The 27,611-nt window shown below is 48.6% G+C and overlaps 2 protein-coding genes and 1 pseudogene across 9 annotated transcripts in view; 2 read left to right on the plus strand and 1 right to left on the minus strand.

Moving 5' to 3' along the window:
* The window catches only part of ERI3 (ERI1 exoribonuclease family member 3), a 129,663-nt gene extending 126,223 nt beyond the window's left edge, over positions 1-3,440 (plus strand). For all 7 annotated transcript variants that reach the window (XM_081220362.1, XM_081220360.1, XM_081220357.1 and 4 more), the window contains one exon: positions 2,915-3,440. In XM_081220362.1, coding sequence (XP_081076488.1) covers positions 2,915-2,997 — 83 coding nt within the window. In that variant the 3' untranslated portion in view covers positions 2,998-3,440. The remainder of the gene's footprint in view (positions 1-2,914) is intronic.
* Positions 3,441-3,852: 412 nt separating this feature from the next.
* DMAP1 (DNA methyltransferase 1 associated protein 1) lies at positions 3,853-12,356 on the minus strand. The gene is made up of 10 exons (XM_081258790.1): positions 11,958-12,356; positions 11,319-11,410; positions 10,871-11,066; positions 5,967-6,125; positions 5,672-5,839; positions 5,196-5,381; positions 4,995-5,066; positions 4,637-4,709; positions 4,204-4,499; positions 3,853-3,965 (listed from the first exon to the last, which is right to left on the minus strand). Exons 1-10 carry the CDS (start codon positions 12,060-12,062, stop codon positions 3,906-3,908), a joined length of 1,407 nt encoding a protein of 468 aa, XP_081114916.1. The 5' UTR covers positions 12,063-12,356; the 3' UTR covers positions 3,853-3,905.
* Positions 12,357-15,775: 3,419 nt separating this feature from the next.
* LOC308605114 (transcription initiation factor TFIID subunit 9-like) lies at positions 15,776-21,791 on the plus strand (annotated as a pseudogene). Its single transcript has 2 exons — positions 15,776-16,092; positions 21,265-21,791. The product of its transcript is annotated as a transcription initiation factor TFIID subunit 9-like (transcript).
* Positions 21,792-27,611: the final 5,820 nt, after the last annotated feature.

The raw sequence follows: 27,611 nt of genomic DNA on the forward strand, positions 1-27,611 counted from the left end.
CATGTGGGTGTATCACCCGTTCGGTCCTCCCAGTAACACTGAGGTGGTATCTGTTGTCACCCCTAGTGAACCTGAAGTTTGGAGAAACTCGGCACTTGCCGCAGGGCACACAGCCAGTGGGCGAAGTTAAGACTACAAACAGGTCTGACTCCAAAACCCACTTTGTCATTTTCAGAAAACATAAGTGCTTCCTTGAGGTTGGAATCCGGGCATTGGGGGTAGAGAGTGACGGGGGTGAGACCAGAGATAGCAGGGATCTGTTTTTTCAGGGCCTTTAACTTGAAGTCATAATGAGGAGTGTGTAGACTTGAAAGTGAGGGCAGGGGAGCCACTGAAGGGACTTAAGAGAAAAGAATGTGATCAGATTTGTGTGAGAAAGATCACTTTGGCTGTAAGAGAATGGATTAAAGGGAAAAGAAAGAGGACCAGCTGCTGTTGTAAGAGCAGGAGATGATGGGGTCTGGACTGGGAAGTGGTGCCAGAATGAGGGGAAGTAGATGATGAGACAGAGAAGAAGATAAAGCCTGCAGTTCACGCTTGATTGGATTTGGGGGGGCAGGCAGGATGTCAAGCTTGAATCAGGTTTCTTCTGGGACATTTGGGAGTGCCATTCACTGGGATGGAGAACACAGGGGAGAGAAGGAGCTTGGGGGAGAAAATTAGTTCACTGCTGGACGTTTTGAGTTTGTATAGATACCTAGGAAGAGATGTTCCAGAGGCATTTGGATCTGTGGTCTGGAGCTCAGGAGAGAGGCCCAGACTGGAGACAGCAATTTTCAGAAGTTCAGGAGGCGGATGAAGCCATCTGGTGTGTAGAGTGGGGAGAGGTCAGGGGTGAGACTGGGGCACATGGACCTTTGCCCAGCTCCAGACGAGGCACAGGTGGGAAGTCAGTGCTCCCCCACTGGATGGCTGGTGGCCTGGGGGGAGGAGCTGGGCACATTCACTTGGGCCAGGGGAGGTAGATTGAGCAATTAGTCCAGCAATGAGGGAGGAGCCAGATGAAGTCAATAGAAAACTAATTTTCTTTTCTGCTGGAAGAAATGAGGTGTGTGGCCGCTGGGTAATTGCAGATAACGAGGGGACTTATTCTTAATATGCACAGCGGCCATGGTCCCCAGAGTGCCGGAGACAGCAAGGATCGGAGGGGCCCTGACAAGGCCAGATTTATTTGGGAAGAAAATCACCTATCGTAGCCCTTTCAACGGGTGCCGCGACAGCCCCTGGTCCCTGTCATAAACCCTCCCCACTCCTGGGACCCGCCCCTCCTGCACAGCCATTCCTGCCCCATTCCCCTTCCTGTCGACTGCCTAGCTCCTCCTGTCACAGCCCCCTCCCTCCACCCTCTGCCCCCACAGCACAGGCGTGCACACTAAGGGAGACAAATGACGGGGCCTCAGCTGAGCGGGGCGCGTGTCCGGCCCATAAACCATGGGGATGGGTCACGTCTGGAGTTGCCATGGCCGCCACTACCCACCCATTTGTCTTCTCACTGTTCTGCCTCAGACCAGCCTTCATGGCTTCCCGAGCGCCTAGAGGAACAAGGTGTCCCTGTGCCTGGGTCACCTGTCCATGCCCACATCCACTGTAGCTACATTCATATTGAGCTCTGAGAGACAGGACCCCGTGTGACTTGTCTGGCCTGACCCAGAGAGCTCGTCTGCTGTGCGCCGGGTCTGCAGAGCTGGTGTCTGGCTGATGATACAGGGCCTGGCCTGACCAGACTCCTCCCACTCCCACAGTCTTTTTCTAGCTCTGGTGGGTCCCCTTTCCTGGTCTAAGGTCCTGGCAAGGGCAGGCTGGGAGCTCAGTGCAAGGGGTTGGTCCTTGACAGACGCAGGGGCCTCCTGACCCCACCTTGACCTTACCACCCCCACACCTGATTATGACACCGACGTACGATACTTCTGCCACCATGGCATCGACCCCACGAGGGTGGTGGCAGCTGAGGTCCTGGTTACGGCACAGGAGCAGAGCACCTGTGGGAGGGGGAGGGGGATGGAAGAGGAGGCAGGTGAGGGCGTCGGGGCCATGACCATGATACTGAGGCTCCAGGAGTACCTGTTCCTGTGTAGGACAGTTTTCACCATGGAGTTTCTTACGGCAGTCAATACTGAGGAAACTGCTGTGACAGGGTCTGGCAGGCACGGATGTCTTTAATCTGAGATATGGCCAGAGACAGGGCTGAAGCCTGCCGGGGTGGGAGAGGCGGGGCTTGGGCTGAGCTACACAGGCGTGTCTGGTAGAAGGCTGCTGGCCAGGGTGTTAAGAGGACCACAGACCTGGCCCCTCTCCACCGGCCTGGGCTGCACAGGAGCAGGCGCCCAGGCAGTAGCTGCTGGAGCACGTGAGCCTGGGACCCTGGCCCAGAAGTGCCGAGGCTTGTGCCTTGTCACCAGTGATTATGGCCTGGGCCACGTCTCCCACACACATGCAAGTGCCGGCAAAGTCACCCTGGCCGTGGGCGTGATGAATGGCCGCACAGTAATGAAATGGAGACATCAAGACGGGTGGCGGGAAGACGGAGTGTGGCGGACGGGCCGTCCCCACGCGGCGGCAACAAGAAGGATCGCCCAGCGGCCGGGGGCCGTCAAGGGAGAAATTACACATTTACTCTGCCTTTTTCTTACTGCGACGGTGCCCATACATCACCGCTGGGGCCAGGGAGGGACACGCCGGCCAATTTCCAGCATGAATTATGGGACTCAGAAGCATTGAGACCAGGCTTCTTGCGGGCCCAGCATCACCCGGCCCAACCTGAAGCTGGAGTTACTGCCACCTGGGGATAGGACCCACTGGTTTAGAGCCTATGGCTCCTGAATCTGAACCTGCCTCCCACCCCCACCCGTGTACCTCTGGGCCCACAGGGTAAGGCTCTGGGGCCCATCTAAATGTCTTCTCTTCCTCTTTTTAGATGACTGCAAGAACATCGCCAACATCATGAAGACACTCGCATACCGAGGCTTCATCTTCAAGCAGACATCAAAGCCGTTCTGACTGGCCGAGGATGGGATGGGGCAGGACAGGGTAGCTGCTTGGCCCAGCCCAAAACCCTCCTCTCCCTCACCAGAGGGGCAAAGGGAGAGTGGCACAGCTCTACGTCCAGAGTGTCCCCCAGCCCGCCCTGTGGGCTTGTGTCCTGGGTAAGGCTTGGCCACTTGGCCCCTCTGGAACAGACACTTTGTGCCCCCTACCCCCTCCCCTCAACCTCAGCCCAGTATCAGGCCCTCCCATTGTGGGCCTGGGCTGGGGGACCTCCTCCTCACTGTCTCCTCCCAGTACAGGCTTCTTGCTGGGGCCACCAAGCCCCCCTGTGCCCCCTCCCATCTGTAGTGCATGGTGTGTGGTGCCCCCAGGGCTCCAGGACAGATCAGGCCCCACCTTGTGTCTACCCCCATCCCCGCTGTGAACGTGCCACTGAATAAAGTCGGGGAAACGAGGCCCTGGGTGTGTGTGCGCCAGCCTAACACTGTCTGGATGTGCAGGGGTTAGAGCGTATGCCAGGCTGCCCTGTGCTCAAGGCCACCAGTAGAGCTGGCAGTCTCTGAAGCACCTAGGGGACCCACACCGAATATGCACAGGGCCCTGGACTGTCTGAGCACAAGGCTGTGTTCAAAGCAGCCGGTATCTATGGTCATTGCTGTGTGTGAACCAACCTGAGTGTAGAACCACGGGTGTTCCTGGATACAGGTGTTTGGGCAAAGCTGGTCAGTGGTTAAAGGGCTGCGAAGGGCCTCAGTGCAGGCAAGCCCCAGCGCCATCCCCATGGAGTGGGTATGGTGACCCCCCCTCCTGCCCACCCTCCCAGCCAGGGGCATGAGAAGTGGTGGGAAGGAAAAGGAAGCAGCCCAGTCCAACTCAGCAGCTCTATTTACACAGCACCATCCCGCACCCCGTGTGGCCCCTCAGGGCTTCTTGGCTTTCTTCACAGAAGAGGAGCTGGAGGCCGATTCCCGTCGCTTCCTCTGAGGAGACACAGAAGGTGCTGAGGTCAGTGGCCCCCAGGGCCAGATTCAGGTTGGGTGCACGTGTTTCACTCTCTGAGTCAGGAAGGTGATGCCTACTGACCGACCACCCATTCCCTCATTCTCAGAACCCCTCAGAGTGACGACTCCTGTTGCAGGCACTAGAGGGGGTGGGGCCTGCGTACGCACGTGCATGTGCTCACTAGCAGGGCCAGTTTGCGCTCCCCCGGCCTCTTACCGAATTGGGTGTGAGGGGTGCGCCCACTACATCAATGATGGCGTCCTTGCTGGGGTCCGGGCCGAGACCGGGTTCAGGCACCGCCGGCTCCGCCGGGGCCGGGGCCGGGCCCGATGCCGGTGTGGCGGGGCCCCCCAGCACACCGGCCCGGGCCAGCGCCTCGTGCCGGTGCCGCAGCATCTGCAGCTCGTACTCGCAGTTGGCACATGCCTGCTTGAGCTCGTAGAGCAGCACCAGGTCACTCCGCAGCTCGTTGAACATGTGCACCAGCTCCTCCGTGGGCGTCGGGCTCAGTTCTGTGGGCAGGTGGGTGGAAGGCACAGGGACAGAGCTGGGGTACAGTGGGAGGCCGGCAGCCAGAACTGCCCCCCACACCCAGCCTTCATCCGCAGCCTCGGTGGGGACGTCCTGAGGGGCTGGCCCCCGCACTCACCCACACCCAGCTCCAGCAGCATCTGTTCCAAGGCCTTGATCTTCTTCTGTCCCACAGAGCTTGGCAGCTTCATCTGCAATGACCCAGGCAGCTAAGCCCTCTCCCCCCCCACAAGCGGTTTAGAATGAAGGAGACTAAAGGCAGTGGGGGGAGTGGAAGAGAAGTTAACCCCTAGAGGCAGCTGTGGGTCACAGAAGAAAACAGCCAGTAAGCGGAATAGAGTGAAAGCTGTGAGCTCAGCCTGGCATCCCCCTGAGATCCCAGTACGTCCGCCTCCACCTGCTCCGGCCCCATGGCCTGCAGCATCCAGGCCGCAGAGCCCAGGGCCCAGACACAGTGAAGGAGGTGACTCACGTACCCGCTGGCTCCGCAGCGTGACGCCTGCGGACTTGAAGTCTGGGAACTTGATGCCTGCAGTCTCAGGAACGGCCTGGGGGAGAAGGAGTTACGGAGACCAGGCTGTCATGGGGAGAGGGCCCAGTGTTAGTCCCAGCCCCCTGCCGGCTCCGCGTGCTCTCAGAGCCCTCCACCCTGAGCTGGGCTGACTTGGTCTCCACACCGGCTTCTCAGCCTCCTTTTTCTGGGGGAGCTTCTTCTTGGGGGCCTTGCGTTCCGTGCGCCGCTGCTCTGCAGTGGTGTCCGCCGCCGTTATCAGCTTCTGCAGGTCCTGGCTGCGCTTCTCCCGCTCCTTCTTCCGGGCCTCGATCTTGCGCAGCTCCTGCAGCAGGTACTCCTCCTCCGCCACCTGGGAAAGAGAGACGCTGAGACGCCCGTGAGGGTCATGGGGCGGTGAGAGGAGACGGGGAGACGGAGGGGTGCCGGGCTGTCTGTGAGGGAACCTGAGCAGCAGGGGATCGTGAGGGAGGTGAGGGCTACAGAGAGCAGGGAGGATGGCCGGCGAGAGGCAGGGCTGGATGGGGGCGGGAAGGGGGGGAAGAAGGGGAGCTGGGGTGAGGGAGTTGAGGGTGTGCAGGAGGGAGGCAACGGTCAAGGGGTTTCACGGCACGGAGCAGAGTCTGTGGGCCTCGGTCTGACCTGCTCTGGGGTCCGGTTATAGAGACGCTCCAGCTGTTCCTTCCGCCGTCGCTCGTGCCCAGCATCAAACACTGGTATCTTGAGGTCTGTGCCTGGCACGGCCCGCACGTTGGCAAGCTTGGCACAGATGTGGTAGTAGCGCTCCTTCAGGTCCTCCACAGAACGCTTCTGAGGGTAAAGATACAGAGAGACGGGGGGTGAAAGCTCAGAGGCACGTGGAGGGGAGATCATGAAGGCAGTGGGCCTGCCACGCCCGGGGCTTGGGCCCACCTGCAAATGCGCGATACCAGCTCACCTTGAACTGCTGGTGGTCATACCGGTCGTGGATAACAACAAAACGTAGGTCAAAGCGGCGGCTGAGGTCAAAGAGGTGGTCGGTTTCTGCCTTTGTCCAAGCGTCGTCATGAAGATAGAGCTGGTACTCCTGCTCTGAATACACGGGCACCTGCACCATCTACAGGCATGGAGGGACAGGGGCCACGCCCACGTCACAGCACATCCCGCAGGCTCCAGCAGCCCCTCCTGTTTATTGTCAGTCCCTGGGCTGGACAAAAGCAAATCCTCTGCCTGGGACCCTGCACAGGGCACCTGGAGATTATGTTTCCAGAGCAAGAAAAGAAACTCTCTGCTTGACCAAAGGCCCTGGCAGGCTCTAGAACTGTTGCCTGCCTCTGAATCCACTCCAGGACCAACTTCATCATGCCTTTGGCTCCAGAGCCTCGGTAACAGGACACATGCTCCTGACCCGATGGTTAAGGTGAGGGGACCACGTGTGAGTGCTTCTGTGGAGTCCAAAGGTCAACTTTGGAGTAAGGCAGATGGCTAAATTCTGGAGAAAGGCCCAGGAGCCCTAGTCATGGCACACTTGATTGAAGTACTCCTGCCACCCAGTGGTGACAGTGAGACTTGCAGCTCCCCCAGAGCTGGCCAAGGTCACATCTCTAAGGAAAAGGCACCTGAATCCTACTCGCAACATACACCCCCCACCCCAACACCCATGTCCCGTCCCCCAGACCTCCCTCAGGGACAAACAGCACCACCACCAGCTGCGTCTATCAGTCAGAGACCCCAGGAAAGAGACAATGCTAGGCTGGACCAGGGAAGTTTCTCCATCAAAGACCACATTGGCTCTGAACCTGCTCTCAAAACCCTTATGTCCAGCTGCCTCTTGGACATCTCCTACTGGAGATCCTATATACATCTCCAACTGAATATGTTCAGGTGATACGTGTTAACTAGGCTTGCTGGGGTGGTCATTTCACAGTATATACCAATACTGGATCATTATGTTGTAACCTGAAGCTAATATATGTATGATATATAATAACTATACCTCAATTAAAAAAAAAAACAAATCCTAATATGTTCAGTACTGAGCTCATCGCCCTCCCTCAAACTCATATCTCCCCCAGTCTGGATCTCAGTCAATGTCACCATCACCCAAGCGGAAACCTAGCAGGCATCTTTAAATCCTACCTTTACCCTTGACCCCTCCCCTTTCCCGGATCTGTGGATTTTACCTCCCAATTCTGTATCTCCTCTGCCACAACCCTGTCCAGACCACCACTACCCCTTTGCCTGGACAGAGAAACAGCCTCCCCACTGGCCTCTCTGCCTCCATTTAATCCTCTTCTAAACAATTCTCCATCTGCAGCCAAGATGTGACCTCTCTGAACACTGCTACTTAAAAAGAAGCTCACCGTCAAGCAAGGGAGATGGTCATTCATTCAGCAAATATTTATCACAGGCCTGCTAGCCCTATGCTGGGGACACAATGCTGAATAAGACAGACAGGGGCCTTGCCTTCTCAGAGCTCACAGTCCAGCTGAAAATTTAGTAAAGTGCAGCGAATTTGATGACAAAGGTATGCCTAGGGTGTAATGAGTGACACCTGATGCAGCCTGGGACAAGGGTTGTCAGGGAAGAGGTAAATGGAGCCTGGTTCAGTCTTAAGGTTAAGTAGAACTGAACCAGTGAGGGAAGGCGCTGGAGAGACTCCTAAGCAGGGGGGCCACATAAACAGCGATGAGAGAGAAATGGCCTGATGTGTGCGGGCTTGGCAGTCAGGGACACTAAGGGAAACAAGAAAAGGGTGAGACAGGGAGAGGCCTGAAGAGAGCCTGGAGGGTTGACAGAGGCAAGCTGCTGCAAGCCTTGTGTGACTGCTAAGGAGTCTGGAATTCATCCTGTGGGTGACGGGAGTCAGTAAGGTTAGTTTTAAAGAGAGGAGTGAGATGGTCATGATTCTCTTTTACAAAGACCACCCTGGCAACAGTGAAGATGGGGTGAAACATGAGCCTGGGAGACCAGCTGGCGGGTTTAAGAAATAATCCAGATGGGAAGTGAAGAGGCCTGAAATAAAGCAGCACCAGTGGAAGGCAGAGAAAAGGGCATGGACTTGAGAGGCTTTAGATTAAACATCATAGGATGTGACAAGTGGCTGTGAGGGGTGAGAGAAGATGCTGTCATAGGTAACTCCTATGTTTCTGGCTTGAGCAGGAAAGCGGCTGGGGAGCCACAGACTGAAAGCGGGACCCCAGGAGAGAGCAGTATTGGAGGGAAGATGTTAGTTCCCTTTACTTCGACTTCATTCTCCACCCAGTCACCACGATCTTTCTAAAACTCAAATCTGATCCCGACACCTCTCTACTTAAAATTTGTCAGTGGCTCCCTAAAGACATCAGAGCAAAGCCCAAATTCCTGAGCCTGGCTGCCAAGCCCTGCCTGACGCGGCCCTGCTGCCCTCTCAGGTCTCGTCTCCCACCATATCCTACCTTGGACCTTAGGCTCCATCAACAGGGAAATGCCCACAGCATCCCACACATGGCTGATTTTTCACTTATGCCTTTGCTCATGATGTCCCCGCTGCCTGAACAAGTCACTGCACTCCTTTTCTACTATCACCTGGTAACATCCTTCGAGACTCAAATCAATACCGTATGACCCAGCAATCCCACTCCTGGGCATATATCCGGAGAAAACTCTAATTTGCAAAAATACATGCACCCCTATGTTTATAGCGGCACTATTCACAGTAGCCAAGACACGGAAGCAACCTAAATGCCCATTGACAGATGAATGGATAAAGAAGATGTGGTACATATATACAATGGAATATTACTCAGCCATAAAAAAATAATGAAATAATGCCATTTGCAGCAACATGGACCTAGAGATTATCATACTAAGTGAAGTAAGTCAGACAGAGAAGACAAATATCATACGATATCACTTATATGAGGAATCTAAAATATAATACAAATGAACTTATTTACAAAACAGAAACAGACTCACAGACATAGAAAACAAACTTACGGTTACCAAAGGGGGAGGGGGAGAGGGATAAATTAGGAGTTTGGGATTAGCAGATACAAACTACAATATATAAAACAGATAAACAAGGTCCTACTGTATAGCACAGGGAACTATATTCAATATCTTGTATTAACTATAATGGAAAAGAGTAAGAAAAAGAATACACATACACACACACACACACACAGGTATAACTAAATCACTTTGCTGTACACCAGTAACACAACATTGTAAATCAACTATACTTCAATTAAAAAAAAAACTCAACTCAAGCTCTAACTTCTCCAGGAAGTTTCCATGACCTTCAGTTCCTCCCAATATGGCATGTATCCCACCGATCTGTATTTGCCTGTGCCTCCCCCCAGCTCCCCAACAACATGCAGAGTTTCTAGAGGGCAGATACTGTGTCTGATTCATGTTTGTGTCCCCACTGCCTTGGGCTTGACTTGGCATGGAGTAGTATTTACTAAATACAAAATGAACACTCTTTTGTCTTCACCTCAAATTGTCTCATCCAACCTTCCCACCCCCACCTCAAATCTCTTACCTCTTGGTTATCCCTTCTCAGTCTTACATCTCCAGCCTCTCCCTCCACTGGACCTGAGGGGCCTAAGGATGGTGGTGAGGGGCCTAAGGAGGAAAACCAGTTTGGGGGCATGGGGGAGAATGATGGGTCGCACCTGGACGTACTGAGTCTGAGAGGCCTGTGAGCCACCCATGGGGAGGTGTCCAGGTGCAGGTGGGTATACCGGCTGAGGGGAAAGAAGTCAGGACTTGGGAGTCCTGGGTTCAAGCCCCCAGTGCTTGCAGACTCGAAGTCTAGGCTGCTCCAAGCTGCAGGGACTGTGGGGCCGTATCGTGAGTGGCTTAAACAACAGCCTAGGGAATCCTAGCCCAGCCCAGCTCTGCTTCTCACTGGCTGGGTGAGTCTGTATAAGGCCCTGCTCCATCTGAGCCTCAGTAATCCAGACCAGAGATAATTCAGCTTGGATTAGGGTACAGAGAATGAAGAACACAGGCAGATGTGATTTATTATAGAAACAGAGTCAGCAGGACTCAATGACTAGATGTATCACTGAAGTCTAACTCAAATGCCAGCTTCTCAGAGAGGCCCTCCCTGACCACCCTATCTATTAGGCCTCCCCTACACCTACAAGCTCACTCTTTATCTCATTTCATATCCTGGTTTTATGTTATTGATGGCTCTTATCTGAAAGAATCCAATTTATTTGCTTACATGTTTGTTATCTGTCTTCCCCTACCTTCTTTGTCCCGTTGTTGATTGAAATAATATGAGAGCTAAGGGAGAAGCTAAGTCACGGATGATTCCCAAATTTCTGGTTTGGGCAATTGGGTGGATAGTGGCGTCATTCACTTATGTGAGGAACAGGTTTGGGGGTGGGGAACAGAGGGAAGATTATGAGTTCTGCTCAAGGGTATCCACTTGATCTGAAGTACCCGTGGGGCCTTCAGGGAGAGAGGTAAGCAAATGACTGGGTATATGTGGACTGCTGCTCTGGACGTGAGATACTGAATGGGGTTAATGGCATACGGAGGGTAACGGAGGTCACAGGGTAAATGAGACACACTAGGGAGAAAGTAGAGAGTGCAAAGAGTAGAGCGCCTAGGACACAGCTCCGAAGAAGAGCGAGAAACGAAAGGCTAAGGCAACACACCGAAAACCAGAGCAGGTCCAGGAAAGGACAGGATCCCTCGGGCAGTGAAGACCCACAGAGGTACTTGCACCAATAACTGAGTGGGTAACCACTGTTAATGACCTGGCCTGAGGGGGCCTCTGGAGCCAACTAGGAGACTGGAGTGCTCAGGCAAGTGGCTCAGAGTAGGTGGGCAACTTTGGCCTACGTCCCAATGGTGGTGGCTCACCTTATTGAACCTGGCGAAGGGGTAGTCCTTGCCCTCCTCTGCTGCCCGTCGCCAGTGGAAGAACATGGCTCCATCCTTGCGGGCTGGGTTGGTGAATGGCATCCACTTCCACGGCCGCACCTTCTTGGAGCCCAACTTGGCCTTCACTGTGCGGTAGCCTTGACCAGTGTCACTGGGTAGCAGTGGGGGTGCATCCCTGGCAGCAGGGTTTAAGGAGGTGAGAGATTACAGTCAGAAGGTGTGTAGAGAGCCTTTGGACCCAGGCTGCTGATCTACCATAGAGCAAGGAAGTCACGTCCTGGAGTGAGACATCCGAGCTCCAACATCCTAAGCAAGCCCTGTGTGGAGAGGGGAGGTGGGGAGAAAACTGGCTGGGAAAATTAGGAGTTAGGGACATGCAGGTTGGTCAGGGACCAAAGCCTGGGGGATCTGGGATTCTAATACTTGCTTCTTGTCAGAGTAGAGCAGTGCATAGACCTCCCGGTGCATGCCCTCGGGCCTCTTGAAGGTCAGTGTCTCAGAGGACTTCTTGGACTTTTTCTGGGGAGGGAAACCACAGGAGAGGAACCACAGGCTAGACTCCCTTCCCTGAAAATTCTTTAGCCCAGCTCAATCCCTGAACAAACCAGCATCTACAGGTACAATGACACACATACACACTGTGACACATAATGACACACTATGAAGGTACAGAAACCCACTCAAGGGGCACCTGGGTCTGAGCGGGTCATTCCCCTCCACACCCGTACCTCAGAGCCCTACCTGTCGGAGCAGAAGATACTTTTCCAGCATCTCTCAGCATGTCACACCGAGTTGATGTCCCCCCAATATCCCACAAGTGTCACACTCTCTAGTTCCTGTCTTACAAATGTCACACCCTCTTGGTCCCCACCATTTTCCACGGGGTCCCGCCTCCTCCATCCCATCTCACCAAGGTGACACATATTCTCTATCCCGTTATTTCACATCTTTTACCGCCCATCTCACAAGAAGTGTGGCACCTCATCTCTCCCCGAGCCGTCTTCCGTTGTCACTCCTACCCACCACTTCACTACCGCTACCCAGCGCTCTCAGGCACCACTGCTACCTTGTCCGGATTGATAATGTCCTTCTTGCTGATGGTCCCGGAGGCTGCATCCCCCTCTGGACCCCCGAGTTCTAGAATGTCCCGCACATCCGCGCCCGTAGCCATCGCGCCCGAGAGATGGGGGAGCGCCCCGAGGTCAATAGTCAGTGCCTGAGGAACTACCAGGCTCAGATCGGGGGGCGGAGCCACTTCAGCCCCAAGTGGGGGCGGGGTGAAGAGGCGGGCCGCGAGGACGAGAGTGGCTCAGGGTCAGATCGGGGCCCCGCCAGTGTCCCGCCGCCTGGGTCTCCCTAACGGCCCCAGCTGTCTCCTAAGCCCAAGCGCCTCCGCACCTAGACCTCCGGGCTGCGGCTCAGCGACTCCCCTATCCCCGCAAAGCCGCAAACAGAAACTTCCGGTCGTGCGCGTTAGAAATGTGGCCGTCAGGAACACTTCCGGTCTGTGCTTAGCGGAAACCGAGCCGGCTGGTAACAGAGTGTGAAAACTACTGACCGCGCAGGAACTGCTGCACTCTTTGGCTCCCAGGAGCCCTCCCGTTTCCTGGGCTGCCTGCTTTCTGGCATTTTCCCTCTGCGTTGCTCCGTCGCGCAATGAAGAGAGAGTGCACAGCTTTGTGACCTTGGAAGTCGCTTAATTTCTCTGAACTCGTTTCTTCACTTTAAAATGGAAATTGTCATGGTACCTGCGTAAGTGAAGTGCCAATAATCCATGTAAAACATTTGCACGGTGCCTTTTTTCATTACATAAATTAGTGGTATTAATTGCCCCTGTTCATTCAGTGCTAAGTACGTACGAGATACTGTGCTACGCGTTCGAGATGAAGAGATCAACTGGACAAGGCAGAGCTTCCCAGGGTGGCTGCCAAGATGGAGTGAGGTCTGGAGCCTCACTTACACCTCCTCTGATGGGGGGGGGGGTGTGGGTCGGGGCCTCATGGGGCTTTCCTGGAGCCCAGCTTCCTGGAACTTCACTAGTCTGGGAGCTAACTGCACTAGTGTGAGTTCCAAAGAAGTCCAAGAACACAACCCCAAACAGGTAGCACCTGGAAGAAGTATCCCTCAAAGGAAGAAACTTGCTGATCTCCCTGGAGAGAGAGAGACTTCTAGAACAGGCGGTCCTGAGGAAGCACAGAAGGGACAGGAGAAGCAGCTCCCAACTTCAGCCTCTGCAAACTAGCCTGTAGACATGGAGGACACTGGGCATTGAGCATGGGGGATGGAGTGGAGCTTGTAAGGTATTAAGGAGACCAGGCCCCAAGCCAGGGGTCTGTCAAAAATTCAAGCGGGGCCTGGAGGAGCAGACAGCCCACACAAGTGAGCTATCAATGTTGTAACTTATTCTGGCTTGGGGGCATATGGGGACATAGTTGCTGCAGCCCACAAGCCTAGCTAGACCCCAAAAGTTGGAAGAACTGGGCCTAGAGGTACAAACTTTGCCCTGTTCCTGAGGCCTGATTCCTGGGTGAATCCTCTGAGCTCTAAACAGTTTCCAGGGGAAGCCAGGGTCTTGCAGCAGAAATTGCCCACAGGGTAAGAGAATGGTCCTTGGAGCGAGAAGTGGGAGAGGGTCCTGCACCTCTGCCTCAAAACCCTTGACTCTGCTTGTAGTTACTGTGTTGCATAATTATTTGTTTAAGATATGTCTCTCTTGATAGAATCATTTCTGTGAGGGCAAGGATCATGGTACATAAATGTGTGTATGTGTAAGGCATTATTCTAGGCTCTGGGGATGCAGTGGGTGAATGAAATACAAATATTTCCCAGTGGGGCTTGTAACTAGCATATGAACTATAAAATAGATAGTGTAAGTTTGATGGTGACAAGTGCTGTGAAATAAAATAGGGTAGTAGGATGGGGGACTATATGGAACCCCAGGGAAGTTTTCTCCAGGGAGCTGAAATCAGAGCTGAGGTTTAAATGATGGAAATAGCCACAGAATACTTGGGGAAGGAGAGTTTCAGACATGAGGAATAACACGTGCAAAGTCTCTAAAATGGAAGGAACTATGTGTTGAAAGGACATAAAGAAAAAAGGCCAGTGTGGTGGCTGTTGGGTGAGGAAGGGGAGAATAGGGAGACTTAAGATCAGAGGTAGGCATTGAGGGCCATGATAAGGGGTTTACCCTAAGGTTAATCATTTGTCATTCTGTCTTGGCCATGGCCTGGTTCTGTCCCCATCCTGTAGTGCCACCTTAGCTGCTGCCATTAAGAAATCCCCCAGAATGACGGGGCCAGAGCTGCTCATTCCTTCGGGAAACTGAGTCCAGGGGTTGGGGAAAAGAGGACGAGAGAGGGATGCCTCTCTCTTGACCCTTCTGGGGAGCCACTGCTACACCTCCTTTACCAGACTGCAGGTGACAACGGGTCTCCCTGCCAGCCCCGAGAGGAGCTTATCCTGTGGTACCCACCCAGCTGACCCTCTTCAGGAACCCAGCATCACTTCTGAAGAGACTCTTGCATTGCAGTGTCCTATTGAGGGGCCTGGGAGAGGGACTTCAGGCTGGGGTGCTCTGGGGATGCAAAGTTGACTTTAACAGAGTTTTTATTCAATCCTGAGAGCAATGTGAAGCCATTGAAGGGTGTGTGGCGGTGGCATGGGGAGGAGAGTTAGGAAGAAGGCTGAAAAGAGTCAGATTCACCTTTTAGAAAGATGACTGGTGGCTTGCCAGCAGGGAGGATGAAGCTGGAGGCAGGAGAACCTGGTGAGAGGCAGTGGTAGAATCAGCTGGAACTGGAGGCTGGTTGGCCGTGGCAGTAGGATGCAGAATAAAAAAGAGTCGCAGAAGCCCCTCCCTCCTCAGCCTCACTGTTCACAGCTGTGCCCAGAAAGAGTGCACTCTAGTTCCTGAGTGCCTGGCCTGCCTCTCTCCTTCCTTTCCCCCTCTGCCCTCCCCCTCTCCCCTCCTCCCCTCTCCTACCAAGACTATGCGCTCCTTAAGCGTGGCACTGGGTCTCCTCATCCTCTGGTCTCTCCCAGCATGTGCCCTATTTGCAGGGGCTCCTTAGAAACTGTGGGAAAGGGAAGGTGGTCTGTGTGTGGTGTGATCAAGATCCAGAACCGCTCAGTCTGATCTGGTCTTGCTTAGGTTAATTATGAAGGACATTTTCCAACTAATAAGACAAATTTCCCACTTTTTGAAATGCGCAAAGAACATGATTAGGAAAGTCACAGAAGAAGTGCAACAGCCAGTAACCATACAGATAAGCATTCCACCTCACTGGGATTGAAAGAGCTGAAAAACTGAAAGCTATAATGAGAAATCATTCTATGCCTATCAGATAGGTAAAACTTGAACATAACTGTGATACCTATTTTTGACAAGGATATGGATGACATAGGCACCAGTCTACTGTTGGTGGGAATGTACATTGATTTGATTTTGTTCATTAGTTCATTCAACAAATAATTGTTTAGTACTTACTGTAAGCCACTTAGATATGCCACTACATGCCAGGCCCTGTGCCATAGAGACCTCAGCAGTCCAGAAGGAAAAGTGATCACTGCCTTCAGCTGGTACATTAAGAACTGTGCAATTGATCGTGTGAAAGTTGTACCTCATTAAAAAGAAACAGGTAGGGCTTCCCTGGTGGCGCAGTGGTTGAGAGTCCGCCTGCCGATGCAGGGGAAACGGGTTCGTGCCCCGGTCTGGGAGGATCCCACATGCCGCGGAGCGGCTGGGCCGGTGAGCCATGGCCGCTGGGCCTGTGCGTCCGGAGCCTGTGCTCTGCAACGGGAGAGGCCACAACAGTGAGAGGCCCACATACCGCAAAAAAAAAAAAAGAAAAAAAAGAAACAGGTAGATGGGAACTGGAGCTGCCAATGAGGCCTGATCAAGATGACAACCTCTCCAAAGCATCCTGCGCCCCTGGGGGGAAAGCCAGTGGGGCGCGCGAGATTGGCAAAGTCGAGGGCAAGGAGCTGGAGGACAGTGGCATCGACAAGGCCTGTGTGGTCCCCGGCCAGTTCTGGGGCCCAAAGAAAGATGAAGACCTCCTCTGGGAATGGCTGGAAAACACGTTTGGCACCAACAGGGAGCAGTCCTGGGACAGTGCCAGGTGCCTTCCGGAGGGGAGCGCCTCCCTTGGTGCTCTCGGGAGCCCCGCCCCCGTCCCCAGCCCCAGCGCTGAGTCTCCAGAGTTTGCGGCTGAGTGGAGACTCCACCTCCATCCTCCGCAAAGGAAAAGATTGCCGTTGTCAAACTCACCGCCCATGTATTCCAGGGTTTGTGGGAGTCCTCTCCCCACACCATTTCAGCTTTTTTGGAATTCGTGTTCTTGCAGGCATCTCCCTTCTCCTTCCCCTGCCAGTTCCACATCGACAATTACCAGCTTTCCTGAGTGGACTCCTGGCCCCTTCCCTCACCCTCGCTCTCACCTGTGGTCTATTTATGCCCTTTGGCTTTTTTTTTTTTTTTTTTTTTTAGTTCAGTCTTTCCAGCAGCCAGAACTCTGAGAAATAAGTTTCTACTGTTTAAGTCACTCAGGCTATATAGTATTTGTTAGAGCAGCTCAAACTAAGACAACTTTTTTTTTTCTTTTATATACATGTTGTATTTTTCTTTGAGCCAGTCCTCCCAAAGTCTTGGAGGATCTTACAGACTTCTTTGCCAGTCAGTTCTTTTGCTTTCCTAAACTAACTAAATCAATAAAAATTAAAGTAAGAAACAAGCTGCCACAGCTTATACCACTCACCTCAGAGAAAGAGTTCAAAGCTTGGTGGCCCTCTTTGGGTTTGCAGGCGATGTGTGCTATTTTGGGGCGTGCTGCTCTGTCTCACTTACCAGTAACCTATAGGTTTAGAGAGGAACCTGGCTCCAAAGGGGGTTCTCCAAAAGGTGGGGCCAGGTTGCAATGCAAGCTGTGTTACCAGTCGGGCCTGAGTATCCAACAGACCTAATGGTTTTGGAAGTATTTTGTGACAAAAAACTTACATATACCTTCTGGCAACCCCAGTTGGAGAATTACAGCATGGGCACCTAGGATTCTGAAGTAAGGCTCTGATCCCACCCACAAACCACTGGCCACTACTTGAAAAGCAGTCTTTGGCTTACAACGACCCTGGTAGACCCTGGTAGAAACTGAACATTTGTCCACGAGAGGCCATGAAACCGCCCAATGCGAACTGAGAATTATCTAATCCGCTGGACCATAAAGTTGGGGATGCAAGTCAACATTCCACGATAAAATGTAAGGGGTATTTAGACCTTTCTTATTTTCAATGACAAATACTTAGAGCTATAATTTTCACCCTAATGACTGCTTTAGCTGCATCCTACTAATCATTTTACATTTTCATTATCATTCTAACTTCCCTTGCGATTGCTTCTTTGATCTAGGGATTTAGAACTATGTTGCTTAATTTCCAAGTATTTGGGAGTTTTCTAGGTATCTTATGATTATTGATATCGAATTTAATTTTATTGTGGTCATAGAACATATTCTATATGATTTCAATCCTTTCAAATTCTTTTTTTAAATTTATTTTTTATACAGCAGGTTCTTATTAGTTATCTATTTTATACATATTAGTGTATATATGTCAATCCCAATCTCCCAATTCATCCCACCACCACTCCCCACCCCCACTTTCCCCCCTTGGTGTCCATATGTTTGTTCTCTACATCTGTGTCTCTATTTCTGCCTTGCAAACTGGTTCATCTGTACCATTTTTCTAGTCAATCCTTTCAAATTTATTGAGGTTTGTTTTATGGCCCAGCCTGTGGTCCATTGGTGAACATATCGTGTGTATTTGAAAAGAATGTTTATCCTGCAGTCCTGGTACAGAGTTTTATAAATTTCAGTTAGGGCAAGATGATTGATGGTATTGTTCACATAATCTATGTCTTTATTGAGTTTTTATGTCTCTTAGTCTATTGCCGAGGATTTTTTTTCATCTCCAGCTATGATTGTGGAATTGTGTATTTCTTCTTTTAATTCTGTCAATTTTTGCTCCACATATTTTGAAGCTCTGTTATTAGGTCATAAGCTCTGTTATTACACATTTTTAATTATTATTTCTTCCTGGTGAATTGATCATTTTATTATTATGAAATATCTATCTTTATCTCTAGTAATAGTCTTGGTCTTGAAGTATACTTTATCTGATATTGTAGCCACTCCAGCCTTCACAAGCTTACTGTTTGCATGGTATATCTTTTTCCTTCCATTTTCTTTCATCTTTTAGAGTACATCTCTTATATACAGCAGATATTTGGGTTTTGCTTTTCTTTATCCATTCAAACAGTCTCTGCCTGATGAGACCATAAGTATTCATTGAGCGATGGGTGGTAAAGGAAAACATGCTTAAGCCTGGTCTCATTTGTATCCTTTCTACCTGATGATGAATGCTTTTGGACACTAAAGACTTTAGAGTGGATCAAATAGTTTGCAGGTTATATTCGGCAGTTCAGTTTGCAAGGTCACTTGTCCTGGTTGTCCCATGGACAAGCATTCAGTTTCTGTCAGGAACCAGTAGTAAGATAAAGCTGTTTCTCAAAGGAGATCAGTTACTTATCAGACAGGGCATGGCTTTCTTCTGCACTGCTGCTCCTGAGCTTGTTATAGACTCCCTCAGCAAGATGACTGAAACATGATTGGGATCTGGTGGGTCATGGAGACCAAGTGGCCTATCTACTTACATTGCAGCCTAGACCACCTGGACAATTTCCTTTGCTCTGGATTCCTCTCAAAGCTAACAGTCTTTCAGGTCACTCAGTAAATGAATGGGTTGCAAGACACCCAAATATGATGTATGCTCCCTCAAAAATCCAAGAAAACCACCAAGTACCCAAATTCAACTACTCTAAGACACCATCAACTGAAAGGTGCACCTTTATTTATATTCCACTATGAAGAATTTTATAAAACACTGTCAATTAAACCATAGCATACCATTGATTGTAAGATGAATTCCATTTCAGAGATGTTAGAATGTTGGAGTTGTGAATGTACTAAATGCCACTGAATTGTTCATTTTAAAATGATTAATTTTATGTTATGTGAATTTTACCTTAATAAATTATTTTCTTAAATGTGAATCAGTAAAATATGGTATTCTGTCTCTTTCATATGGTAGGAGGTTGTAAGGCAAAGCAACTTGTACTTAGGAAGGGACATTGTGATGCTCCCTAGAACACTGGCTCTCCAAAATCATCACTCACATGTATTTTCATGGAGTTTACCTTATTTACCTTGATTTACCAGAAGGGATCAACAGAAGGCTGTCACAGAACTATGTCACTATTTCCTGCTGCTGACAAGGATTGTCAGAAGTCACCCATTAGCCTTAAGGAGCCACTTCTGCTGGCCAGGGAGGCTCAAGGGGGTAGGATTTTGGATGTTCTGAGTCATCTGACTGCTTTCTTTTCTGGCCAACGCTCTGACTTTCAAATACGAGACCTGGCAAAAGGCTATGAGTTTTTTGTTTTGTTTTAATATTTATTTATTTATTTGGCTGCCGGGTCTCAGCTGTGGCACGCTGGATCTTCATTCCCACATGCGGGATCTTCATTGCAGCATTCAGGATCTTTAGTTGTGTCATGCAGGATCTACTTCCCCGACCAGGGATCGAACCCAGGCCCCCTGCATTGGGAGCGCTGAGTCTTAACCACTGGACTACCAGGGAAGTCCCAAGGCTGTGAATTTTACTGATATTGTACTACAGTAATTCTCAATATAACACTTTGGATTTGATTTTCAGTTACTATCAGCCCCGCGACTGCAAAAGATAAATTATTTTTATCATAGACATAGAAAGCCAATGGTTTGGGGACTTGTCTTGAGCCAAACTTTTAGAGTATTAAGCTTCATATTCTTTTTCTTCATTCTGTCCAGAAGGAAACCCCTCTTTATAGCAGTTCACAGATCCCATCTGCCCTCCATACTGTTCTGTGTCAGAGACCACTTGGTTCCCCAACGCTTTGCCTTCAATGCATCTTTCATTCAGGTGATAATTGATTGCAGATGACAACTTATTGGCAGCAGGCCAAAGGCTACTTTTTTTTTTTTTTTTTTTTTTGCGGTACGCGGGCCTCTCACTGCTGTGGCCTCTCCCGTTGCGGAGCACAGGCTCTGGACGCGCAGGCTCAGCGGCCATGGCTCACGGGCCCAACCACTCCACGGCATGTGGGATCTTCCTGGACCGGGGCACGAACCCGCGTCCCCTGCATCGGCAGGCGGACTCTCAACCACTGTGCCACCAGGGAAGCCCCAAAGGCTACTTTTGATATTAGCTGGATTTTCACTGCCCAAAAATAAATACCAAATTCATGCCTGTTCTGATACCAATTTCTTTATCAGTTAAAGCTCATAGTTCTGAGTTATGTTTTCCAGTTAAAAAAAAAAGTAGCCAAAATTGTTCCAAAAAGAATTAGAAAACCAAATGGAGCAATAACCATAGAAAAAATAAAAAATATTGTCATTGAGCTACACTGTTAAAAAGTAACAGGCTGAGAGTTATAAATAGGTGGTTCTAGTCGAACTTCAAGGGACAGATTATTCCTCATTTAAATAAGTTGACTTCAGAGCATATAAGAAGTTGAAATTTTTCTCAGCTCATGAAAGTAGCACAATATCAGAGCCTAACAAAGAGAGAAACACATTTGAAGGATACATAATTTTCACCTTATATGATCTATTTAAGAAAATAAGAAAAGGCCCAACATGCTGTTCACCAGTCAGGGTGTATGGCAGGGTGGAGCTGGAGGGCGGAGCAGGCAAGGTAAACCAGGGATTGGAAAAACCACACTAGACAAAGGACTTGCATCAAAACCAGGACTGAACTACATTCATGTGGGTGATATAGCTCGAGGAGTCTGATCACTAGATATCACAGATTCTGGCAAGATGCCTTCTCCCAAGAGCATGCCGAAAGATGCACAGATGATGGCACAAATCCTGAAGGACATGGAGATTACAGACTATGAAGCAAGAGTTATAAATCAGACGTTGGAGGTCGCCTTTCAATTTGTGACCACAATTTTAGATGACGTGAAAATTTATTCAAGCCACGCTAAGAAAGCTACTGTTGATGCAGATGATGTGCGATTGGCAATCCAGTGTTGCCCTAACCAATCTTTTACCTCTCCTCCCCAAGAGATTTTTTTTTTTTTTTTTTTTTTTTTTTTGCGGTACGTGGGCCTCTCACTGCTGTGACCTCTCCCGTTGCGGAGCACAGGCTCCGGACGCGCAGGCTCAGCGGCCATGGCTCACGGGCCCAGCCGCTCTGCGGCATGTGGGATCTTCCCGGACCGGGGCACGAACCCACATCCCTTGCATCGGCAGGCGGATTCTCAACCACTGCGCCACCAGGGAAGCCCGAGATTTTTTATTAGACATTGAAGGCAAAGAAATCAAACTCTTTTGCCATTGGTCAAGCCATATTCAGCCCCTAAATTGCCACTTGATAGATATTGTTTGACAGTCCCAACTATAAACTTAAATCTTTACCAAAAAAAGGCATCTGCTCTGCTGGAAGAGTAATGGTTCCACAGTTAAGTGTGGGTTCAGTTAGTAGCAGACCAAGAATCCCCACTCCAGGCACACCAACCCCCAAAATCATGTCCGTTTCAACTAAGGTAGGGACTCCAATGTCCCTCACAGAGCAAAGGTTTATAGTACAGATGCTCACTTCATAGTCCTAGTTGTAAAAGCATCAGTTCCTGCAACAGCAGCAGTTCAGAATGTCGAATTAATCCATCATTAATAGGGTCCCAAAACATTCTTACTAACACTAACACGGTGCCATCACAAAATACTGGCCATGAATCATCAAACACATTAAAAGAAAATGTGAAGGTGATGACGATGATGATGGTGATGACGATGAACATTTGTAATCCAGCCTTAATACATGTAACAGGTATACTTGATCTTGAATCCATTGTACTGAAATTAAACACACACAGGATGTTTTCAAGTTGTTTTAGAAAACTTCAGTAGTAGTTAATGAGTAAATACAGTCACCATACTTTTCAATTAAGATGTTGGATTTTCTTTAATAGGACTAGTAATTGTTTTTCAGCAGCCTTTCAGTGTAAAAAATAAGTTGTCATTCATGAAAGAAAGAAAGAAGGAAAGAAAGAAGAATGGTTCAGCATTAGATTATATATCAATTTAACCTATTATATTAATAAATAAAAACATTTTAAATGAATGTCTTGATAAATTCAACACCCATTAATGATATAAAAGAAAAAAATGTCCTAGCATCTAGGAAAAGAACAGCCTTAATTTGATACATTGCTTGTTTTTTTTGTTTTATTTATTTATTTATTTATTTATTTATTTATTTATTTATTTATGGCTGCATTGGGTCTTCATTGTTGCGCGGGCTTTCACTAGCTGTGGCGAGCGAGGGCTACTCTTCGTTGTGGTGCACGGGCTTTTCATTGCGGTGGCTTCTCTTGTTGTGGAACACTAGGTGCGCTGGCTCAGTAGTTGTGGCACACGGGCTCAGTAGTTGTGCCTCACGGGCTCTAGAGCACTGGCTCAGTAGTTGTGGCGCACGGGCTTTGTTGCTCCGCGGCATGTGGGATCTTCCCGGACCAGGGCTCAAACCCGCATCCCCTGCATTGGCAGGTGGATTCTTAACCACTGTGCCACCAGGGAAGTCCCACATTGTTTGTTTCTAATAAAACAATGATAAAAACCTACAGCAAATGCCATACTTAATGGTGAAGCAATAGACACATTCCAATTGAAGTCAGAAACAAGACAAGAATGACCTTTATCACCACTACTATTAAAATGGTATCACTTATTTTCTCTAATTCAAAATGAGACGGAAAACACTAAGAGGTATAAACATTAGAAAAGGAGAGGCAAATTGTGATTATTTGCAAATGACACTATTGCTTACATATAAAAACCTAAGAAAATCAATTGATAAGCTATTAGAATTAATAAGAGAATTCAGCAAGGTGACCATATACAAGAGCAACCTAAAAAAATCAATAGCTTTCCTATATACCAGCAATAACCAATTAGAAAATGTAATAGACAATAAGATTCCATTCACAACAGCAAGAAAAACTATTAACCACCTAAGAGTAAACCTAAAAATAGAATTTATCTCATGCCCTTACAGATAGTTCAAAATTAGGAAATCCATCAACCTAATTAATCACATTGATAAAATCAAGTTGAAAACTGTACAATTATACAGCAGCTAAGAATATTCAAGAACAGTTTCTGGTAAAACACACTAAGTAAAACAAGAGACAAAAGATATTTCCTAATTATGATAAAGAGTTGTTTATTTTCTTTTTCTGAGAAACAAAGAGCAAACATCATATTAAATGGCTAAACATTAAATGCACTGCCATTAAAGTCAGGAACAAGGCAGGGACCATTGCTACCACTCAAAATTGTTTTATGTAAAAATGAAAGAGAGGATTAGAAAAAGGGAGTAATGACTTCATACAGCAGACCCCATTCCAGAGTCTGAGAATGCCCCCTGCCATAAACAAGAGGACATGCTTTGATTTTATATTACACAGTAGAATGGAAATTGAAATCTTACACAAAGACAGAAACTGATCAAAAGAGGTTATTTTCTTCCTTCCCTATCAAAGCCATTGCCAAGTACTATCCAGATATTACTCATACTGTTCCTGCCCTCTGCTTGAAGGAAAGATTTTTAAATTGTCCGAACAGTCCTAAGACCTGTCAAAATCTGAATGCGGGACTTCTCTGGTGGCACAGTGGTTAAGACTCTGTTCTCCCAATGCAGGGGGCCTGGGTTTGATCCCTGGTCAGGTAACTAGATCTCACATGCCACAACTAAGAGTTCGCATGCCACAACTAAGAGTTCACATCACAACTAAGGAGCCCATGTGCCACAACTAAGAAGCCTGTGAGCCACAACTAAGACCTGGCACAACCAAATTAATTAATTAATTAATTAATTAAAAAACTGAAAGCTTTGATGGGTAGAGTATTCTTGGTTGTAGGTTTTTGCCTTTTGTCACTTTAAATATATCATGCCACTCCCTTCTGGCCTGCAGAGTTTCTGCTGAAAAATCAGCTGATAACCTTATGGGGAGTCCCTTGTATGTTATTTGTTGCTTTTCCCTTGTTGCTTTTAATATTTTCTCTTTATCTTTAATTTTGGTCAGTTTGATTACTATGTGTCTCAGTGTGTTCCTCCTTGGATTAATCCCGTATGGCACTCTCTGCACTTCCTGGACTTGAGTGACTGTTTCCTTTCCCATGTTAAGGACGTTTTCAGCTATCGTCTCTTCAAATATTTTCTCAGGCACTTTCTCTCTCTCTTCTCCTTCTGGGACTGATATAATGCGAACGTTGGTGAGTTTGACGTTGTCCCAGAAGTCTTAAACTGTCCTCATTTCTTTTTTTTTCTTTTTAAATTTTTGGCCATAGTACATAGCATGTGGGATCTTAGTTCCCTGACAAGGGATCGAACACTCACTCCCTGCATTGGAAGGAGGAGTCTTCACAACTGGACTGCTGGGGAAGTCCCTGTCCTCACTTCTTTTCTTTTTCTTTTTTTTTTATAAATTTATTTATTTTATTTTTGGCTGTGTTTGGTCTTCGTTGCTGCGTGTGGGTTTTCTCTAGTTGCGGCAAGCGGAGGCTACTCTTCATTGTGGTTGCATGGGTTTCTCGTTGTGGTGGCTTCTCTTGTTGCAGATCATGGGCTCTAGGTGCGTGGGCTTCAGTAGTTGTGGTGTGTGGGCTTCAGTAGTTGTGGCTCATGAGCTCTAGAGCACAGGCTCAGTAGTTGTGGCATATGGACTTATTTGCTCCATGGCATGTGGGATCTTCCCGGACCAGGGCTCAAACCCGTGTCCCCTACATTGGCAGGTGGATTCTTAACCACTGCACCACCAGGGAAGCCCTGTCCTCATTTCTTTTCATTCTTTTTGTTTGTTTGTTTTTTGTTCTGTTCCATGGCAGTGATTTCCACCACCCTGTCTTCCAGCCCACTTATCTGTTCTTCTGCTTCATTTATTCTGTATTGATTCCTTCTAGTGTATTTTTCATTTCAGTTACTGTATTCTTCAACTCTGTTTGGTTGTTCTTTACATTTTCTAACTCTTTGTTAAAAACTTCTTGTAACTTCTCACTCTGTGCCTCTACTCTTTTCCCAAGTCCTTTGATTATTTTTACAATCACTACCCCTGAACTCTTTCTCGAGTAGATTTCCTATTTCCATGTCACTTAGCTGTTCTGGGGTTTTATCTTGTTCCTTTGTCTGGAACATATTTCTCTGCCATCTCATTTCGTCTCATTTTCTATTTGTATTTTTATGTATGTGGAAGGTTAGTTATGTTTCTCAACCTTGGAGAACTGGCCCTCTGTAGGGGATGTCCTATGTGTCTCTTCTTGTCACCCAAAGGCTAGGGACCAGCTGGCCCCAGGGTAGGTTCTGACCTGCATTTGCAGACTGAGTTGCACAGGCTGCAGGATCATAGTTTTCTTGCTTCTGGTGTCTGCCCCCTGGTGGGTGAGGCAGTCTAGAGACTTGTGAAGGCTTCCTTGTGGAACGGGCCAGTGTCTGCCCACTGGTGGGTGGAGCTGGGTCTTGGCCCTCTGGTTGGCAGGGCCACACCAAAGGATGTGTCTAGAGGTGGCTGTGGGCTCAGGAAGTCTTTCGGCAGCCTGTCTGGTTGTGTTCCCACCCTGTTGGTTGTTTGGTCTGAGGCACTGGAGCCTACAGGCTGTTGGGTGGGGCCAGGTCTTGGTGCTAATGACCCAAGCAAAATGTCTGACTCCAACAAGAGTTCAAGTAGATGAACACTCCCTGATATTTCCGCCACCAGCTTTTGTGACCCCAGAGAGAGCAATAGCCATCCTCTGCCTCCAGGTCAAAAGTCACTGCTTTTGCCCTGGGTCTCGGTGTGTACAACATCTTGTGTGCACCTCCAAAAGCGGAGTCTCTGTTTCCCCCAGTCCTGTGGAGCTCCTGTACTCAAGCCCCACTGACCTTCAAAGACAAATGCTCTGGGGGAGGGTCCTCCTCCCAGTGCCAGACCCCCAGGCTGGGGAGCCTGATATGGGGCTCAGAACTCTCACTCCTGTGGGAGAACTTCTGCAGTATAATTATTCTCCAGTTTGCAGGCTGCCCACCCAGGAGGTAGGGGATTTGATTATATAGTGAGTGCATCCCTTCTACCATCTTGTTGGGCTTTTTCTTTATGTCTTTGGATGTATAATGTCTTCTTTTTGGTAGGTTCCAGTCTTTAATCAATGGTTGTTCTGCAGTTAGTTGTGATTTTGGTGTGCTTGTGAGAGGAGGTGAGTTCAGGGTCCTTCTACTTTGCCATCTTGTCTCCTCTCCAAATCAAGAGAAATATTTTTTAAAAGAGGAGAGATAGAGAGACAGAGAAAGAGAAACAGTGAGACAGAGAAAGAGAGAGAAAGAGAGATGACCATATGGTGAAATATTTTATAATTTAAAAAAAGGTTTTTATCAATAATATAAATGAGGCTTACTCACATATTAAATGAAAAGATTTTCAAATTGTCAGACAAAGCAAAGTCTAATCCTATGTTACCTATAAACACAACTAAAAGAAAGAGATTAGAAAGCATAAAAATAAAAGAATGGGGGCTTCCCTGGTGGCACAGTGGTTAAGAATCCGCCTGCCTATGCAGGGGACATGGTTTCGATCCCTGGTCTGGGAGAATCCCACATGCTGCGGAGCAATTAAGCCCATGCGCCACAGCTACTGAGCCTGCATTCTAGAGCCCACAAGCCACAACTACTGAAACCCACATGCCACAACTACTGAGGCCCATATGCCTAGAGCCTGTGCTCTCAACCAAGAGAAGCCACCGCAATGAGTAGCCCATGCACAGCAATGAAGAGTAGCCCCCGCTCATTGCAACTAGAGAAAGCCCGTGTGCAGTATCGAAGACCCAACACAGCCAAAAATAAATAAATCAAGTAAATAAATTTATTTTTTTAATCTAAAAAAATAAAAGAATGGATAAATATATACCAAGCAAGATGTAAAACACAAAAACAGCAAGGGTCATGATGTTGGTGTCTGTCAAGGTAGAATTCTGACCAAAAAGCTTTAAAAAGAAAAAGGAGGACTATAAAAAATGTTAATGATTTTAGAGCTTCCCTGGTGGCGCAGTGGTTGAGAGTCCACCTGCCGATGCAGGAGACACAGTTTCGTGCCCTGGTCCAGAAAGATCCCACATGCCGTGGAGCGGCTGGGCCCGTGAGCCATGGCCACTGAGCCTGCAGGTCTGGAGCCTGTGCTCCGGCAACGGGAGAGGCCACAACAGTGAGAGGCCCCCCCACACACACACATAAGTTAATGGTTTTAACAATGGAGATATATACTCAATAACACAGCAGTCAGCTTCCACCAAGTAAAAAATACAGTAGATGCAGAAAAAATAGAAACACATTAACAAGAGAGAAGTTTGATACATTACTTTCATTCCAAGACAAAGCAAGTGGATGAAATATGAATAAAGATTTAGGAAACCTAATCCAGTGCTACTGAAAATGTGGTTACAGACTGGTGCAAGTTCATGAACTGTGGTTACCAGATGCAGTGAGATAAGAAGCTTGCTCCAGAATATAAATCGATGAACCACTTCCGTCATCTGGAAAGTCTTGCTACAAAAAAAAAAAAAAAATCAGCTGAACTATTTTGTACTTAGTGATATAGTAG

Source organism: Mesoplodon bidens, assembly GCF_964165515.1.
Source record: "Mesoplodon bidens genome assembly, chromosome: 2".
Classification (NCBI taxonomy): domain Eukaryota; kingdom Metazoa; phylum Chordata; class Mammalia; order Artiodactyla; family Ziphiidae; genus Mesoplodon; species Mesoplodon bidens.

Bases quoted from the DNA above. Each gene is read 5' to 3' on its own strand.
- DMAP1 (XM_081258790.1), bottom strand. From the start codon at position 12,062: ATGGCTACGGGCGCGGATGTGCGGGACATTCTAGAACTCGGGGGTCCA. The intron at 6,126-10,870 runs GTGAGCCACCAC...CCATGCCTGTAG, and splicing joins CCTTCGCCAGGTTCAATAAG to ATGGTGCAGGTGCCCGTGTA. The intron at 3,966-4,203 runs GTAAGAGGCCGG...GTGTCTCCTCAG, and splicing joins CACCCCTCACACCCAATTCG to AGGAAGCGACGGGAATCGGC.